Source organism: Echeneis naucrates, chromosome 11 (assembly GCF_900963305.1).
Source record: "Echeneis naucrates chromosome 11, fEcheNa1.1, whole genome shotgun sequence".
Classification (NCBI taxonomy): Eukaryota; Metazoa; Chordata; class Actinopteri; order Carangiformes; family Echeneidae; genus Echeneis; species Echeneis naucrates.
In genome coordinates, this window is record NC_042521.1 from 17,960,759 (window position 1) to 17,980,716 (window position 19,958).

General features: G+C 39.8%; 1 protein-coding gene across 1 annotated transcript; it reads left to right on the forward strand.

The window, feature by feature from the left end:
• Window positions 1-4,548: 4,548 nt before the first annotated feature.
• On the forward strand, window positions 4,549-16,941 carry maneal (mannosidase endo-alpha like). Its single transcript, XM_029514037.1, has 4 exons — window positions 4,549-5,609; window positions 6,439-6,548; window positions 14,330-14,406; window positions 15,987-16,941. Exons 1-4 carry the CDS (start codon window positions 5,105-5,107, stop codon window positions 16,621-16,623), a joined length of 1,329 nt encoding a protein of 442 aa, XP_029369897.1. The 5' UTR covers window positions 4,549-5,104; the 3' UTR covers window positions 16,624-16,941.
• The last annotated feature ends 3,017 nt before the right edge of the window (window positions 16,942-19,958 follow it).

The following is a 19,958-nucleotide window of genomic DNA, read 5'->3' on the forward strand; positions in this document are numbered from 1 at the left end:
CACGCTTCGTTTCAGAGCATCATTTCGGGGTCTTCTTCTCATACCTTCTGCCATGGTGAGGTCTCCCCTGTCCGGCCTGAACAATACTACACGGAGAGCTGGCTGAACTGCATGCCGGGTATCCGTGCGCGTCTTCTCTGCGTTGACGGGCCAGTACGTGAGATCCTGCGGGTAGTGTTGGTTCTCTGCTCCTCCTGCACAATATGCAGACCCTCCAGCAGACCTTCCTGCGCCCACTGAGCACACACACGGAGTCAAGTCCACGTGATTTCCAATCAGATAAATCACATATGTCCAATTGACAAACTGACCAATCAGGACTTTGCATCCAACGGCCCAAAAGGACATTACATCGCCCACTAGCAACCTCAACGCACACATACACAGTGCAAATGACGGGGTTCCAATTTAATTATTTTCCTAAGTCTAATCGATTTGCATCTCTAAGAACAGTTCAGTTATCATCTACATAGCTAAATTTGAAACATTTCGAAATAAAGTTGATAGACAGATAGCGAGACAGATTTCCTTATCTAAAAAAAACAGTAACAGTAATCCCTGAAAGTGTTTGTTGGTTTGCTGCTAGGCTTCTAATGATCTATAAAACATAGTGTACCAAAGATCACCAAGCTGTCATCAGAGTTGAAAGAGCAGTCCTGAAGGTTTGTTTTGAGAACAACAGCTCTGAAAGATCAGTGTCAGTGATAGATGTGAGAACAAAGAGAAGAAAATCAAGACACCTGGTGTCACCTCTCTTCCTTTGGCTCATATCACACACACCAATTTATGGATAGCCTTTACTTTGTGTGCTAAGGTGACTCACATTCACCTGTTGCAATTTGCAAAAAGTCACTCTGTTAAGCCTGCTCATCAATTGGTAATTAGCTGCTTTCAAGCTACTTTGGGCAAAAACAAATAGTCGTGTAACTTCCCTAAATAACACACAGAAACACACCTCCAAGCATTCAGCTAACAACCACAGCTTTACTGATTTCCTGTGAGCTACATATTTAATTTTTGCGTGTGTGTGTGGCGTTACTTTATCAGGGCCAAATGAGTCCTCCATCATGCATCAGCCTAACAATCCAACCAGAGGCTTTTTTCTTGAGTCACCATGGAAATAAAAGGCCACCCACTCTAAAGTGACCTAGTCCCTCAGATTAGCTTGTGGATACAAAGCCCTGGCACACACTGGTCCATCAGGCGTGACTGAATCCACACACACAACTGATTTTTTCAGAGTGACTAAAAAGATGGCTCTTGTGAAAAGACAGAGTTCTTGAGGCTTTTCCGTAAGAAACTTCTGTTCACACACTACACTATTAATGTTGTGTATTGGATGTGCTTTGATGTGTGATGAAGTAGGATTTAAAACACACTTTGGGAACACCTGTGCTCTTCTAGGTTACTTAGGGGGAAAGTAAGCAGTGGTCACAAGGGAAGCCTGTCAGCTCACCTTTCACCTCTCCACCAGAGGGACATCAATCCATAAACCTGATCAATAGCAAATCTATAATGTGCTGCTATGTTGTGACAGATATCCCTCCCACAACAAGCTTGAAGGCACCTCAGGGCCAAACAATGGCAGGGAGAAGCTTTGACATTTAAAGAAGTATTAACCGATTTTTAGGGATTGACAGTTTGGTTAATTTTAAAATTAATTTAGCACCAAACAGATTCTTTTTTACTGGATATTCATATGGACACTGTTTGGGTGCATAATACTAACATTTATTTAATGCTAGAGCAAATATTACTTACTACCCAGGTCGTTTTGTTACTACAATTGGACAATGTTTCCTTGTTGCGTAATTGTGTTTTAAAGATTGTACAGGTTATTTACTGCATAAATTCTACAACTCTGTGGTCAAATAATGTTGCTTTTTAATGACTTTTGTAAATGAACCCTGATTTGACCTGACTTAAGATATATATGATGACCAAATGCAGGGTGTTACATCATGTTACATTATGCTACCTTGCATTATTTTTGGAAAATTGCAGTATACAATTCAAGGACATAAACACAAAATGTGAATCTGAATACTTTATTGATCCCAGGGTTAAAGTACAATTTCTCCCTCAAGCATTGAATTGTGTGGAAGAAAGAACAGAAATAAGATTATCTACAGGTATAACTATAGAAGATAAAACTAAACTAAACACTAAAAATATTTCAAATTCTGATATATGTCAATTATACAAGAGAAAAAAACATATACAATAAAACAAACAATACAAATTAAAGTAGTTTAGATATAACATAACAGAATAATATTTTGTTTGTCTTTAAAAAAAAAAAAGTCTAAAAACATAAAGAAATTGCTTGAGGTGCATAAAATTGTTAAAAAGATGAAGGATAAAACAAACAATGTTCCAGCGTCGTATGAGCTGATAAATAGTCTCTGTCCCACTAGAGGTCAGGCAGTGTGACAAAAAACTTTTTCAGCACCAGGAACAGCTCCGGTAACAAAGCTAATGCTCAGAGACAGACCAGCAAACTCAGGCCTAACAATGAATCAACAGTGCTGTGGATAAATGCCTCTGGATCATTACTGATACATTAGAATTTAGATGTGTAGTCTGTAATATGTAATCTGTGTAATCTGACAACAAGTAACATGTCAGTCACATTCTAAAATTAGTTTAAAGTTTAAAGAATTCATCTCAGTTTCAAGAGGTCATCCCATATTCATGAAAATATGCAATAGAAATATCATATATATATATATAATATAAATATTTTCTGTCAAACGTGGATCATGTATATAGAGAGACAGAATATCCTTTGGTATTGCAGTTTATATATCATGTTTTTCATACAATGAGCTTTTGAATCATCACTCAAGTCAAATAGGAATGGAAATACATTTACACCCTAAAACCATCACACACATGGTATGCTTGAACGGTTCCATGTGAATGGAGAAAATTTACCCTCAGGATATTATCACTGGGCATGGTTATATTTCAACTGAATTTGAAGCTGAAAATGTTCCTTTTGCTGAGAGATAGCTTTCAGTGTCTTGTGTATTTACTCACATAGACACCATCTTCAGGGGGCATGAAGACATGCACTCTATTTGGGGATAATAACATAGTCTCAGTAGCTAATGACCAACCTCGCAGCTGCAGCCACAGACATGCAGAGAATAAATGTATTATTATCTTACTCCCACTAGGTGTCACTTAAATCATGTATTCTCTAAAAGCACAGGGATGACTGTCTTAATAGATAGTGCAGGGCAGCCATCAAAGGGACCGCTAATAAAAGCTGATCTTATGTTAAAAAAAAAAAAAAAATCTTCATATTTCAAGAATGGGTTAAATTAACTGTATCAATGTATAATCAACAACTTTCCACAATAACAAATTTATAATAGAGAGGTAGATATCAAGCCTTCCTTATTGTAAGATACAAAGTAATGATACATCACTTAATCATAATTATTCACACTTGTCTGAGTTAATGAAATATAAACCACCGGGAGACAATGGCATAGAGTCCTTCAGTTTATCAGAAATTTTTATAGTTATCTAAAAGACACCGGAGTATGGAAGAGGGGAAGCAGTATGAGGAGTCTCGTTTAATATTACAATTCTCAGAAAAAAAGAATGTCTGGGTTATATGATCAGGTAAGAAATCAGATAGTTAGCTGTGTGGCCAAAATCCTTATCTGGATGTATAACTAAGTCGATAAAATTTTAAATAAATAAATAAATACATACATACATACATACATAAGCAAGCCTCGCATGGCAGGTTATTAGTGCCGATGTGGCGAAAAGAGGACTGAGATCAAACTGAATGCATACATCAGAATCACAAATTTTCTTATAAACCATTTAAGGTGGGCCAACATCAGTGGTCAGCGCTGTTGCCCCAGAGCAAGAAAGTTCCTGGTTTTTATTCCCAGGCCGGGAATATTTATATCCTCCCTGTTCCTACATGTTTCGCTCCAGGTTCTTTGGCTTCCTCTCACCAAAACATACACACAAATACCGGGTCCGTTTGCGACTCTAAATTCCCAGTAGGCGTGTATGCGAATGGTGATTCACGCGGTTCGTATTCAGATTTTATTTTTCGACTGACAAAGACCTGTTCCCACTCACACCCACCTAATTCAGAGGGTAGGTTTTTCACCAATTAGGGACGAATCCGACAAAGGCACAAGGGAAGCATGCGAACCTCAGCCCAGGAATCAAACCCACGCTAACCACTATCCTTTTAAAGCAACGATGTCAATACACTGAGACACTGTGAACTTTAAAGGTTACACTCCACTTACTATTACTGATTGCTAAGCACAGCAACGCAGCTCTGATAGTAGCAGTACGTTTTTGAATGTTTGTTTGAATGTATGTTTTTGAATTCAAGATAAAGTTTTGTTTTAAGTATCATCATTTTTTGTGTCTAGGATTAAAGGTTTTCTTCATAATTATTGCTCTTCCGTCATACAGACACAAGCTCCGCCTCCTGCCCCTACGTGGGTCCGATCACCCCTCATACATCTTCTTCCGGCCAGGATTAACCCCGCCTCCCTCCTGCTCTCGCCACAGAAACAAATGTTACATTGTGTCTTCCAGAGTGGACATTGAATAAAAACAGTGTCTCGCTAATCCACGACTCTAGATATCACCGAGGTTTGCTGTGATGAAAATAAGGTGACAGAAAGGGGGAAAAAAATCCGTCACAGCTCGATGGGAAACGGACAGAGCCGAGATGCGATTGGACAGAATTTAGATGCATCCAGACCTGGTGTGTTCTAAGCAGACTGGCTCCTGCTGTCACTGAAGAAACTGTTGAACGAATTTTAATTTTTCTCTGGGAAGAAAAAACATGAAACCCGACGTGATCGCGGTGTCTGAGAAGCGGCAGACGACTTGTTGCCGCCTGACACAGCAGGTTGGTGTTGTGGAAGGGAAATCAGATCGTTTTAGATGTTGGGGCTCTATTATGCGCCAGTCGCTGCAGTGACTGAACCTTTTCCCTTTTTACCTGCTGGATGTGAGTTGGTGCTGAGAGACGGTTGTTGCGTTCATGGGTCATAGTCGGCGGTAGGACAAAGCGCTTTCTCTCTCTGCAGCACCACAGACAGCGATAATGACGCGGCTTCGCAGGAAGGCTCTGATCGCCCTCTTCCTCTTCACGCTCTTCATCTTCGGGACCATGATGGGGCTCAGGACGCTCAAGCCTAGCGACGGCTTCTCGGACATGGCCCCCGGGATGGACTTCATCGGGGAGAGGTCCGACAGGCGGCGCCTGGACGTGAAAGACGTGGTGGTGTCCCCTGGCCATTTCCACATGGGCAGCAGCGACACTAAAGTGGTTTTCACCAAATCCGACCGAGATTACAGCATATTCTATGATGTTCACATCTTCTACTACCTGTGGTATGGCTCCCCCACCGTGGACAATAAGTACATCCACTGGGATCATGTGTTGGTGCCACACTGGGACCCTAAGATTGCTGCCAGTCATGCTCAAGGAAGGCACACGCCTCCGGAAGACATTGCTTCAAGTTTCTACCCTGAGCTAGGACCCTACAGCTCCAGAGACCCAAATGTGCTGGAGTCGCACATGGCCCAGATAGAGGCAGCTGCAGCAGGTAAACGGTCAAACTGGCTCTGCATGCTTGGATTAGAGTGTTGACACACTCGCGACTGAGTAGCAGCCTGGAATTGAAGATCCCAGGGGTCAATCCCACCCATGTCTTTTTTATCATTTAACATTTTAACAGACTGTCTCTAAAAAATGGATGGAGAGTCTGGGTCTGTAAAGTGAAGACAATGATGAAGAACATTTCACCTGTATTCTATCTAATGACCAGCCGTGAGCCAGTCCACTGCATGAAAAAATACATTGCACTGGAGTGTATGGGAAAATGCCCCTACCTCTCCCTTGATTTATTTATTGATTGATTGATTTATTAGCACACTAAATGTTTTCCTAGTGAGTTTATGGTCTAAGTTTCCAGTTTCAAGCCTTTAATACAACATGATGTTAATTTAAAGGGAAATAGACCAAAAAACAGGGGAGTGGTCAGTGGGCGTGGTTATGGTGTGATTAAGAGACTGCTCCACCCAATCAGGATAGTACAGAGTACAGAGTAGGTCAGAGTCACCCTTTAGTCCTCCTAAGCTCCACTACTTTTCCTGGGCATATGTTCTTCTCTATGTTATTATGTTAAGTTACAGTGTGTGGGAGAAAATCCAATCTAAAACAGTAGCACTCAGTGTGCACATGGGCCTTGCAGAGACAGCCACTCGCTATGGGTGCATTTATGTTGAAGTCACGCCTTCCTCTTTTCAAACTATGTAAAGTTGAGAAGTGAATCTGAATCATTCAACGGAGCAGAGCTTGAAGATCTAATGTTAAATTCAGATTGTTTGTCAGACCAGATTTACTGCTCTCCCTTTTTTGCTGTGGTGTTGTAGGGGTGCTGGTATTGTCCTGGTATCCTCCTGGGATGGCAGATGACCATGGGGAGCCTACAGAGGACCTGGTTCCTGTTGTCATGGACGCTGCCCACAGGCATAGCATCAAGGTAACTGGTGAGACAACCGGTATGTTTTTTCCTTTCTGATGATTTATTGTATCAGTGAATGACTTGCAGTGATGATTAAATATGTAGTGCTGCAGGGAAAGATGGAAATGGTCACATGTTTACCATAAAAGTGAGACAAACTTGCACTGAGCCAATTCATGTTGGGTGTAATCAAACATTATCAATTAACCAGTATATGATTTGTCAAGTCTTCTTCTTTTGAACATGACCAACACCATTGTGAAAATGTCCTTGTTGATTTGATCATCCTTCAGCCCCACATGTTGACCGATGTAGCATTAGCTTTAAGGACAGCATGATACAAAATGGAAGTTGGAAGCATTACTCATATTCTGGAAATATGACCATCACTGTTGGGGCAAATATGGTTGTGACATTGTTTTCTGTCAAGTAAGTTTTTGTTTGTTTTTATTTATTTTTTTGCAAGTGTGTCAGAAATTATATGTATATCATAAATTGCTTATAAATGTTGATATAGACTCTGAGTCTATATAGTGAAGCCAATGCTTAAGAGCCTAAAACCTGCATTCTATCTAATAAGTATCAGGTAAATTTAGTATTGTGTTGAAGTCTGTGTGAAAATGTCCCTATTTCTCATTTGATTTATTAGCTCATAATAAACCTTCTAATAAGTCTTCTTCATTGCAACAAGAAGTAAATTTTTTAAATGATGATCCAATTTAGAGGGAAATAGAGCATAAACTAGGTGATGAATTAGAGTGTATGATAGGAAGGAGCTTTTTAGCTAACCATAAGACACAGGATAAGTTTACAAGGTTTATGAGCATTAATTTCAGACATTTGTTCCACATTGACCACCTGTCTCATAACTGTTTGCAAGCACAGACATCCTATCCGATAGGGTTAGGTAGGGTTTCTGTCAAATGCAGTGCTAAAGTGTTTGCTTTCAAAAGTAATTCAGATTGAAGCTAATGTTGCAGGTGGCGCTTAATAGTCATGTTCCATTAAAACTATTGTTGACAAAGAGGCTGCAATCCGATGATATGATAAAATTGCACTCATAAAACCTGAAAACTGTCTTTTCTTTTTGCCTCAGGTGAACTTTAATTGAATGAGAACATGACAATTTAGTGTTGTGATCTAAAATAATTGCAATGCATTATCTCATTGTTGCATTCATTAATTTAATCTCTAAACTTAAAATGGTTCAAATAGAGTGAAATCAAATTTCCTTACATTCTGTTAAAAACAAATATGTTTCTTGCGTAACTGGTAGCATACAGGTTTTTATTTTTATGAAACAATGTTAACTTAATCATAAGGTCTACTTGTAAAAAATAAGGAGGATATTAAAATAGCAACATTGGTTGAGTCTGTTCTATTTCTCACATATTTTTTTTCTGTCAGGCTCTATTTCTAGCTGAGAGGAATCGTTCTTCAGAAGAGACTTCGACTGTAGACTAGTCGAACTCAACCACTTCAAACTGTCCTGTGGCGGAGTTAGAGGAATCTTGGTCCTTGATATTTACAAGCCATGTCAGGATAACAACAATTAACAAGATGGTGGATATTAACCAGTCAATTTCTGGAGTGGTTTTTATTGGCAATGTGCTAAAATTTTATGTTGGATTAGCCAGTCTGATTACTGTCACGGACAGAATTTTTGCTTGTGGACACTGGTGAGATCAGACATTTTTTTCCAGTTGAGAAAGCAAGTGCTGTGCCCTTTATTCAAAATTCACAATTTCTGGCCGCTGCGTTTTCTTCTGGTCCATTGCAACCACTGTTAATGAGGAATTTTGTAGCTCCACATGGCTGATTCGATGTTAATCCTCTGAACTTAAAACCTGACATTTGAAATAATATGGACGTTGCAGAGAGATGAAAATGCTCATCACAGCTCAGCCAGTAGCTGTGTTTAAAGACTCAAAGTGCTGAGCTCAGACTGTAAATTCAGCATTAAAAAGACACAAGCTCTTTCTGCGAGTCTCCTTTCATCCTCCTTATATGGAAGTCTTAACCCAAGAACTGGGTCTCTCTGTATGTCTCCGTCAGACTTACACAACAGTGTGTATCGTGCAGTTGACCTGAGGGCTAGTGCTCCAGTGTTTCACTGTGCTGACAAAATCGAGGATGAAGTCTGTTTGTGTGAGCAGTCCTGTGTGTTTCCTCTGTGAGTAGCGCACGCGCAGACCTTCGAACATGGTTTTGTCATATTCTGTCAATATTCATGAGGTCTAAGTTATTGATCATGCTTCGAAATTGAATCCAAAGTAGATAACTGGTGTCACAGGAGTCAGTTACATATGACACATATGACCGACAGGAGGCCACAGGCCGATCTATAATCCCTTCCTGTCCTCCACCGTCAGAAATTAAGCATAGATTGACCCTGTTTGCTCAGTGAAATGTTGATGGCACGATGCTGGCAGCAAACTAGTTAGAAATTAAAACTTAAGTAGAGCAGATTACGCTCTAATCACAAAATCCCTCATTATGCCAACAGACCTCTTTGCTATAACAAGAAAGCTTTCTTGATTTAATGATGATTTTACTCACCCCATAACAGCTGTTAGAGCATAGTTGATATTTATTCCTTTTATAACACAATAATAATAACACAACATGTGCTTTCACCAACGATGCTTATCAGTGGCAAATCAGTCGATTGCACATTAAAGCTGTGATAATCAAAAATTTCATATGAGCAATGTGGGAAATTATCTCTCTGCAGTTCCTCTCAGCTGTACAGAGACTTTTAATTCATTTACATCAATTGTTTTATGTTTGCCTGCAACTTTTCAATGTTGAACAAGATTTAGATCAAATGCTATGCTCCCTTTGAGAATGGCCACTTTAATCTAGGTGGAGGGGTTTGAGTTTCCTGGATCCTGCATTAACAGTGGTAACAGCCCCTGGTACGGTCTCTCAGGGAAAATTGGTTCAGAGAGAGACTTTCAGAAACCTTTGTTTAGCTTTGGGGTCTTAAACTAACAATTCCTGATTGGGTCTTCCCAGACCACGAACAACAGATTACAACATTACTGGCCTTGTTGTCTTTTCCTAGCAGTGGTGTATTTAAACTCTGCATTTTGATGCCACAGATGTATTTGCTGTTCTTCTACTCTCATTCTTTTTTTTCCAACTAACCAATGCAGAGAATCTGCTTCCTTGTTAAGACTTTCATGCATGTGATGTTTGAATTTTAATTTTAAAATGAAAACATCCTTGTGGATGCAGCTGCACTTTCACATTCACTCAGTGGCTGATTTTTAAATATGCTGGAGACTCAATCTCAATCTTTGGTAACACTGCCTAGATTATGTAAAAACAGCAACAAAACTAGTCCTTCATCACTCTTGCAAAAGCTGTTTTGTTTTTGTTGTGTCGAAGCTCTGCATTCTTGCGCTTGCACAAAATATATAGATAGGTGTAAACGGTCCAGGTGAAACAACACCAGACTGTTGCATGTGTAGCTCCTGTGGGACAAAGAATCACAGAGTAGATGGAGTTGAAATATGGGCATCTTGTGTGCAGGTCACATAATCATTTCAAGCCACTTCAAGTCCTCTGGAAATGGAGTTGGGTTCTTGTATGATTGTACATTTGCATCTGCACTTCTGCATTTGTAATCTGAGGTGACATAATTATGTGAATGCACCGGTATCATCACATATCATTGCTACAGGATGATGTTTTTCATTATCTGAAGAGAAACCCAACATTGGCGAAAACTGTTGAAGACGTTTGTTGTGGCAGGATCAGTGCACCTGAGGCCTGGTATGCAAATACATGAGCCTGTCAGCATCTTGCACAACACGGTGGTTGACTATATGCAGGGCTTGCTGGGATCTGAGCAAACAAAGCATTTCTTATCCTCATCCATCCTTAGCTTATTCAGCCAAACAAGGACAAACTGAAGAGCATTTTACCTTGCTGGGCCTTTCATGATTTCCAACCAGTCAACACAGCTTGACAAGCCTGAGCCCAGGAACAGAACGCTGCTATGGAAACTGTTTATGAAGACCTCGCAGCCTCCTTTGAAAGATGGAGTGGGCGTTGAGCGCTCAGTGTTTGAGGCTGGACAGCTCAGTCAGTGCTCTGCTGTATGCCATTGTGCTGCAGTAAAACCTATTTTCCACCATTGTGACTGAAGCAAACAAGCATGTTTTTTTTTTCCCCCCTTCAATGACAGGGAGCATCCATCACTCACTCCACACCTCCTGCTTTACATCCTAACACACCCATCTCTACGAAGTCACTTACCTCCTTCTATTTTCATGTTCATGTTTTTATGAGCTTTCCCAAAAAAAATCTCTCTTTCAAATGGACTATTAATTCCCTCAGGATCTGATAAAGCTAAATATAATGTTTTCATTCAGCTAAAAAAGGCATTTCTGAGACACCTTGGGTCAGTGGTGTAGAAGTCGTCCTGTGATCTGTGAATTTGTTGACAGATAACACCATGAGATGCAGTTGAAGATGGTGAGCATGTGCTGCACTTGTTCTCTGCTTCTCTTTCCATTCACCTCATTCTGCAGAAATCCTCTGAATCCTGCAGGCTAAACCTTGGCTAAGTCTGATCTCATGTCTCCTTTGTCTACACCAGAGGAAAAAGACAGTCTGCCTGCTTGTTTGTGCCCATGTGGAATCTAACCACATTCTGTCTGTGTTACTAAAATGCACTTTCTTCCTCAGCTTTATGAAGATTTTTAGTTCCTTTTCATGAATTGTTTGGTTGTTTTTTTGTTTTTTTAATTATGTGGTTGGTTGGTTTGGTTAGTCTAAGTCCGCATCTATACTGTTTGATTCATAAACCTTAAACACCGGCAACTCTTCTGTGCTACAAGCAGATGGGCATAGACAATTCTCTCAAGTGTCAGTGGCGAGCAATGAATTGGGGGCCTGGCTACCATGTGATTGATGAACTATACCACCCACTCAAGACAGAGTACAGAGAAGGTCAGATCTTCCTCCACTCCACCTTCTCCTCCTAATGTGGTTTCTAATGTTTTCCAAAATCAAATCAAACCAAACCAAAATCAAAGTCATTCAAAGTCAGTCAAAGTCATGACCAAATTACAGACTGGAGCAGCTCATAAACCCAAGACAGTGAGCTTGACATTTGGTTCAGATCAGCTGCCAGTTTAGAGAAGCAGCAGGAGCTAACTAAAGAGCTGCTGTGGACGCGAGATTATAAGAAAAGAGTTTTTTAAAAGATGAAACACTGAAATGATCATATTCCTCCACACTAGCACACCTACGGCTCTGCTGCATTACAGCACAGCTGCAGGCAAGCTGAGTGAATCCCAGAGAGCTAAACTTCACTTTTTTCAAATCCCTTCGAAAGGACCTTGTGAGCATATTAACACGGTACAATTAGAAAAACTGGAGTGTAAAACTCCTCTGGTTACCTTTAGCTGAGTTATTGTTTCTTCTAGAAGCAGGTTCAGTACAGAAAAAAAAAACAAACAAGCATAAAAGAAATCTGTTCCAGTTCATTTCCTAGTGTGACTCATACCAGGTTTAAAGTTTGCTGTAGAGAATTTGATTCTCCAGATTCGTCCATGTAGGAATAAATCAGTGGGGTCCTGTTGTGGCTGAAATCTAACACTTCAGTTGGTATGATCACATTGATGGTATGGCCAATGTTGTCCTGCATTAAACACTACTATTTTACACTTACCAAAAGTACGTCATGTTGTTTTTCACAAGTTTGGATAGCTGTCATGTCATCAACATTATATTGTATGTTCAATCTTTATATCAATAAATTTTTTATTGAAGTCATGCCATGCAAAATTATACTTCCCAAATACTGCTTAGTACTAGTTTAGATACAAGCAGGAACTGTAGCAAGAGAGAGAGGACATGTAACAAAAGCCAGCGATATCCAGTATCCATGTCAACTTCTCCTCGCCTCAGTCAGTGATTTATACTGGTATATTAAATGATGCAGGAACTGCTCTAATAAAGATTATATGAGTCAGTTTTGTCGTATTCACACACCACTGAGCATCAGGAAAAATGTTTCTCTCTTTATTGTGAGTTTACAAATTGATAATCAGTTGTATACAATTCCACTGCAGAAGCTCAATGAAAACATTTTATTTGTCAATCACCAAGAGCCATGTGCAGATCTATAAACCCTGTGTAGGTGCTGAACAACAACACTCCTTCCAACATAATATGTATCTGCACATTGTTGTATGCTTTGCTCCCACCTCTTCTTTTATGGACTTGACTGACTGTTGTACACCCATCAGTCACTTTTTATACTTTGAATATTGTCAGTTATGTGTCGCCCTCAGGACTACTCGCAATTGAGATTTTGTCAGTCCTGTATACCTAAAATAAAAGACTGGACAATTTAACTGACACTGCGTTATGAGACTCATTATGTGTTGTGAAAATGGAACAGTGGGATTTGATAAATGCTACCTCTTAGTATAAATCAAACTAAATGCATTTATTTCCAGAGACCTTCTGTACAAGAGGACTTCAGTCCCAAAGTCCACCATAAAGGCTATTTTTCTTCCCAGATTTCCCATACATTTCACTTTGTGATTCTGTCGCATTTGTCATAATGCAAACATTATGGGAACAGTTTGCATCCTCAAGGTATTAACTTCTGTCTGCTCTCAAAAACAGTTAATATGTGTGGATTATGTTTTTGTTTTAATGGGGCTATGCTTACCTATATCAAGGCAAGGCATTCATTCATCAGGGGGAAACCCACGCAGGCACGGGGAGAACATGCAAACTCCACACAGAAAGGCCCCAGGCCCAGGAATCAAACCCATGACCTTTTTGTTTTTAGAGCAAGAGCTCTAACCACTATGTCGCCATGCTGCCCTCAAGGCAAGACAAGTTTGTATAGATTGCGTAAATCATACACAAAGGTTCAGTGCTAGTCACAAGTTTGGATATCCTTTCCTGATCATTTGAATGGGAAAATGTGTCCAACTTTTGACTGGCACTGTAACTTAAAGAAATGTATATCTTATAGATAAAAGTAACAGAGCAGATTGAAAAGTATTCAAAGAAAAAAAGAATTATTTCATCCATAAAAAGTGAAATGATATGCAATTAGTAGCACTTGAAAGCAGAGGCTAAGACTACAGAAGACTACAATAATGAATACAGATTCACCCAGTTTGTTTTGATGCTTACTTGAGCTAAGAGGTCGCCGTCATTGTTTTACTTTTTCTATGATAATTAGATATGTGCGGCTTTTAGAGCCCAACAACATATCAATGCAGTTTCATATGTTATCTCTGAGGCTTCTAGTCTGCCCTACTCAGCAAATCAGAAGAGTGGCTCAGCTTTATTGTGACATCACAAAGGTCGAGGTCCTGACAGCTGGTTTTAAGGTTCAGTTTCTGAATACAGACTGAGAGCATCTCTGTGTGGCCTGGGACCTTTGATGCATGGAGTCCTAACTTTGGACTGTAAAGGACCTTTTAACTTGTGTGAACTTACTGGAATAATAACTTGCTTACTGCAATGATCAATTGGATAAGAAAGCATGTTGCACAGAGCTCCATCAGAAAGAGCTATATTGGTGTTTATCATTAAGAATTTAATAATTTGATCCAGAAACAGAAAATCAAATATTCACAAAAATGACCTATTACTTTACCAAGTGACTGTCCATCAGAGAAGATGCTGGAATAACAAGCATTAAGTGTTCAGTGGAAAATTCAATGCAAAGCCCCTACTTCTTAAAATTTTTGTCTAATCATGTTCTGCCTCGAGTCTTTTCGTTAATATGCTTGTTCAAATGTATTTTTGCACAGGTGGCCTTTCACATTCAGCCATACAAAGGACGGACGGACCAGAGCATGCATGACAACATCAAATACATTACTGACAAGTAAGCTGCACACTGTGAATCCACATTTCTCTGTGTGCCAACAAGAACATGATTCTATGCCTATCCAGTAGCACATATAGCATATAGAGGTTTTCCTATAATTATTTTCCTGTAACCTTTCCCATAATTATATACACAGTAATATATAATATTTGGTTTTGAATCTGAAAATTGCTCAGAACTAAAGTGCTTTAGTGAAGCTTTGTTTATAATGATACTGGACTGGAGAGGAATCAAAGCCCGCACAACGATGCCTTGAGTTCTGATATCTGGGCTTCATACTGCTGCCAGTATTTCAGAAACCCACTGTGTTGACCATCTGTATAAAATGAAACAAATACTGGAAAAACACGCATGCAAGGCATGATATTACATTTTACAGCAACCGTAAATATTTTCTTAATTTTTGACATATTAAAGCTGCTAGATATACCATTTTGCCCTTATTAAATGTAACAATATACTATAATAATGTAGAAATATACAAATTTCTAATTAAACTAACGGTAAGATTTGTGGCCTTTGAAGGCTGGCTAATACACCAACTCCTGGTTCATGTTAATGTTGTATTTCAGTCAATATATGTTAGGTCAAACTGCCTTAAATTTTTAAGCTGCACTAATTCATATAATTGTATGAACAATGGCTCAAATGATCATGTGTTGTCTGAAACGTGCACATTTTAGCATATTTATATTTAGTTCACACTCATCAACTTTTCTCTTGGATTTTACTGCTCTAAATCACGCTCAGACACATCATATACCTGCTGCGAATCCACACTGAGACTGTATATATGTAAAAAAAATAAATAAATATTGTTGTAGGACTAGCATATTTTTTTATTGTCAAAACGTGTCAAATCAATTATTCATTTTCAGAATTATTTTATGCTTTAGTAATGTAATTCTACCATATTATTGTTCTTCTCATAATATTATCACAGGGTTTTTGTTTTGCCTGGAATTGGCTTTGCTTAGCCTAAAACATCGTCTTTTCATGTCATCGTTGTCTTCCATAATGGGTACATTTTGTCTGGTGCCGGTTGTGTGTGTTTTTAAAGAGGCAGTTGTTCATATTTGACCTCTATGAGAATGCATTATAAAAATATGGATGTGGCGATTAACAAATGTAAAAGGATTAATGCAGCTTTAACACAAAGTCCCATATGCTGATTGGACATTCCTATTTTGCTTCAGCTTAGCCAGTTACAAGATATACAGTACCAGTCAAAGTTAACATACAATGTGTCCAAATTTTTAACTGGTACTGTATGTTTATCATATATGGATCTCTTGTACCAAAAGGGCTTAAATGCTTAAATATTTTGTTTGAAAAGTTTTAAATGTTTGACTTTAGTGACTCCTAGTGTTACTATTAAGTCACAAGACCCTGTAGAACATACAGCAAAGTACGCCAGACACTGTTTGCATATATCTGCCGACAGCAAATTAAAGTCACTATGTACAGTATATCTAATCTCTAGTGTTGGCGTCCCTTGTTAGTGGCACTGCGACGCTGTAATTTGAATATAGTAAAATACTTCAACTATTCGCCTTTTCCACTCTTTTTATTCTCAGGTATGGAAAACACGGCGCCTTCTACAGATTCAGGTCCAGCACAGGGAAAGTCTTGCCCCTGTTTTATGTCTATGACTCCTACTTGACTCCACCGGAGTCCTGGGCTGAGCTCCTGACAGTTAAAGGCTCCCACAGCATCAGAGGCACGCCTTACGATGGCATTTTCGTCGCCCTCATTGTCGAGGAGCGCCACAAACATGACATCCTTGCCAGCGGCTTTGATGGCATGTACACCTACTTTGCCTCCAATGGATTCTCCTTTGGTTCATCCCACCAAAACTGGAAAGCCATCAAGACCTTCTGCGACGCCAACAATCTGCTGTTCATCCCCAGCGTCGGCCCAGGATATGTTGACACAGCTGTTCGACCGTGGAACAACCATAATACCAGAAATCGTGTGAATGGACGTTACTACGAGACATCCCTGCAGGCGGCGCTGTCTGTCAGACCAGAAATCGTCACCATCACTTCCTTTAATCAGTGGCATGAAGGAACGCAGATAGAAAAGGCCATGCCGAAGAAAACAGTGACCCGTTTGTACCTGGACTACCAGCCCAACCAGCCTGAACACTACTTGGAGCTCACACGTCAGTGGGCTGAGAATTTCAACAAGGAAAAGGACAAATGGCTCATGTGAATAGCATTTTATTATCTAGCCCTGGTCAATGCGGCGACCCCAACCACAAATAACACAAAGTCAGCTCTCGCTATAGAAAGACAAATACTTGGTGTTTGAACACGTACCTGTTTTTCTTCATTTGTGAGCACCGATGAGCTTTTTCCTAATGTCTTTTCTGCCGTCACTGTTTTTAACTACTAACATTTTTGTACAGGTTGATAAGGTCGCAGCGATGGATAATAGTGGTGTCCTGATAACAAAATAGTCCATTGTCTGTTTGAGGCGTCAGGACAGTGTGGCTCTGTACAGTAACTTTGCTTCGTAGGGTGTCTTTTTCTTATTTTCTAATGATAGAAGACTGTTCTTGTTCTAAGAATGATCTTTCCTGTATTTCCATGAAGACAAATTAAAACCTGTGTCTGTTTACTGTTGAAGAATGAGTGTTTGGTGGAGAAGTAATTTTCACGTTATCCGGTGATAACAGTGAAAGTCTGGTTCTTCAGTCGTGTCCCTCAGAAACTAAGAAAAATCAATGCACCAGAGCTTGAACGGGGTAGTAAGGCTTTTAAGGGACAGTATGTAGGAAGAAGCTCCTCCAAGATGCTCCTCGCTCTTTAGGCTAATTTTGTGTGCATTAAGGTTTTGAATGACGGTTCATTTGTTTTTCTTTGTTATACTAACTTGTCATTAACAAAGCCAGGGTCACTGTGTGGATGAAGGACAACTGTGTGAGGTATATTCAAGTGGAGACGGAGTCAAGCAGCAGCCTCCAGGGCTACAAAGTGAATCCAACACAGTTCCTCAACAGACCACTACAGACTGGCTCAAACAGTGAGTCCATTATCATACACTCCCATGTTAAAGTGTCCAACTGTCCAACATTTACAGCCTGGAACAAAACCAGCTTTGTTCTCTACACCTGATTTCTTTCTTCACTGTACAGGAGGTGAACTGTTATGTAATCCATCTGTTTACATTTTATTGAAGCCTGAATTGTGCAGATTTCAGGGTCTGACACTTTAAGAGACAGATGGGTGTTCGAAATTGGCATGCACCAGTTTTGGCTCTTCCTCCTTGACCACTTCTAAATTAACTAGTGCGTACTGTCAGGTACTGCCATGATGGAGAAATCAGTGCAGCTCACTCTGTGCTGCAAAACCACTTTTCACAAACCTCCAGGTGGAATCACTGAGGCTACATGTGTTTTTATTTCCAGTCTATCGTTGGAAATCAACCATGGCACATTTAGGGTGTAAATTTATATTTATGTAAAGACGGTTGACACACCTACTGAGTGATGGGCAGAGGAGTTCATGTCAGAGGTTTGTTTTTTTTTCACCCAAACTGTAAATTCAATTTAAGAGTCTCTTCCAGCTGCTAAGCCTGTTTAGATGAGGCTTTTGTCTGCAATGAAAATAGCTGCATTTGGTATGCAGACCCAGGTCAAAAGAGTCTGCTGTAGGCTCCTTCTCAGATTGGCATTTATGTAAACACAGCACCCCAGGGAACATTTTGATCTTTGCTTCTTTTCAGTCTGCAGCAGCTCTCAGAATCAGACACTGCAGGCAGAGCCTTCAACCTGTCCAGCACAGTGCTTCTAAAGGGAACACCAACCATGACTGTTCGGTTTTATCACTTTACACTGCAGTTACCAGCCCATTCTTCCTCCACTATGTGTCTGTGTGCACTGTAACTGTATGTGGCTCTTTACAGCTTTCCTCAGTCTGACCAAGCTAACAACTTGACTGGCAGTGGACAAGGAGCCAGTCAGCTTTTGAAAACCTGCTAACTTCTACATGCAAAGTTAGGGACAGAGGAAGAGAAAGGCCATAATATATGAACAAGGAATTGTGCAGATCATATAAGATTTTTTTTGTTTGTTTGTTTTTTTACCGTAACCTGTGCTCAGGGTTAGGGCTGGATAGTAACTGATGATAGACTACATATAAATAACAGAAAGGTAAGTAACCATCATCAGCCAAGATTTAAAATATTTTCTATTGCAATGGATCACATTACTTGCGACAGAAAATGCTACATTATTTGTCTTCAATTTCTTTTTTGGTTAATTCTCATGCTAACACTTCAACTTTCATATCAGGAATTTCTAAATTTATGGTTCCAGAAAATCACTTTCCATGTGCAGACCTAGTTAGGTAGCAACAAGCTCTCAACATGCTCCTATGTAATTTTCTATTGAAGCCCAGGGGGCCTGTTTATCAAAGGTGGAGACCACCAGATATAGTGATCCAACCAGTGTCAGTGCCAAAAGTGGCCAAGCTGCTGTCCTTGTGTGGATGAGAAATCACTGGGGCACAGCACATCCCTCAGGACACTAACACCACAATTTGCTGACTCTTCTCATAAAATAGGTGCTGAATCATCTCTGCTCCAAGTCGCAGCTCAATACCTGCTGCTGCAATAGGTACCATTAGTTATCATTACACACACTACTCATTTCCCATTGTTATTTCCTTTGCCGAAACCCTATTTCCCCAACTGCTAACTTTTGACAGTGCACATTTAGTATTACCAGGTTTCCATCACTATTTACGTTTGTATGATTTTCTTGCATTTGCGATGGCATCCTCTTTACTCCTGCTCTTGTTTTTTCTCTATCCCTGAAGCCTGGCCAGGTATTATTCATGTGTCTTGATCTCCCACTTGAGCAACACTATGTTTTGACTTTTTCACATTTTCTGTGTTATTTTTATATTACTTATCTTGTCTGTTGGTTGTTTTACTTCCTGTCTTTGTGCAATTTTCCCACCTCATTGATTGTCTGCCCGATGTGATTCATTTGCGTCTAACTATTCCTGCCTCCCTGATGCATTTATGGTCCTAATCACTCTGCCTGTCCAGTTTCTTCAGTGCTACGTCATGGCTTGCTTGTGTTTGTTCCTGCTCTTGTTACTCACTGTTTTTTTCTGTCAGTCCTTAAGTCTTGGACACCTTTGCACCTTTGCACCTTTCAGCCTTTGTTAATTTGAAAACCTTAGATGATACATGGTGATTTGTGTCTTGATTACAGCTATCAGCTGCTGCTTCTACTGGTGCTGCTATACAGTTCCCCAATGCTGTGTGTTTCAGTGTTGGTCAGTTGGTCTAACCATTGTTAATGTCTCATCAAATGTGAAATCATGTGGAGACATTTGATAATGACTCCTGATCCTTTAGCTGTTCATCATGAGGCCTTAACTTGTTCAATACGAATATTCTCTAAATAGCTGTGAAACTAACAACATGTCCATCAGTCTCTAATGTGTTGTTGTCCATGAAAGTGAAGCTCAGAGATGACTGGGGTACAGTGGGGACTGTAATTTTGGCACCAAACCCCTTGCCCAAGCATCAGC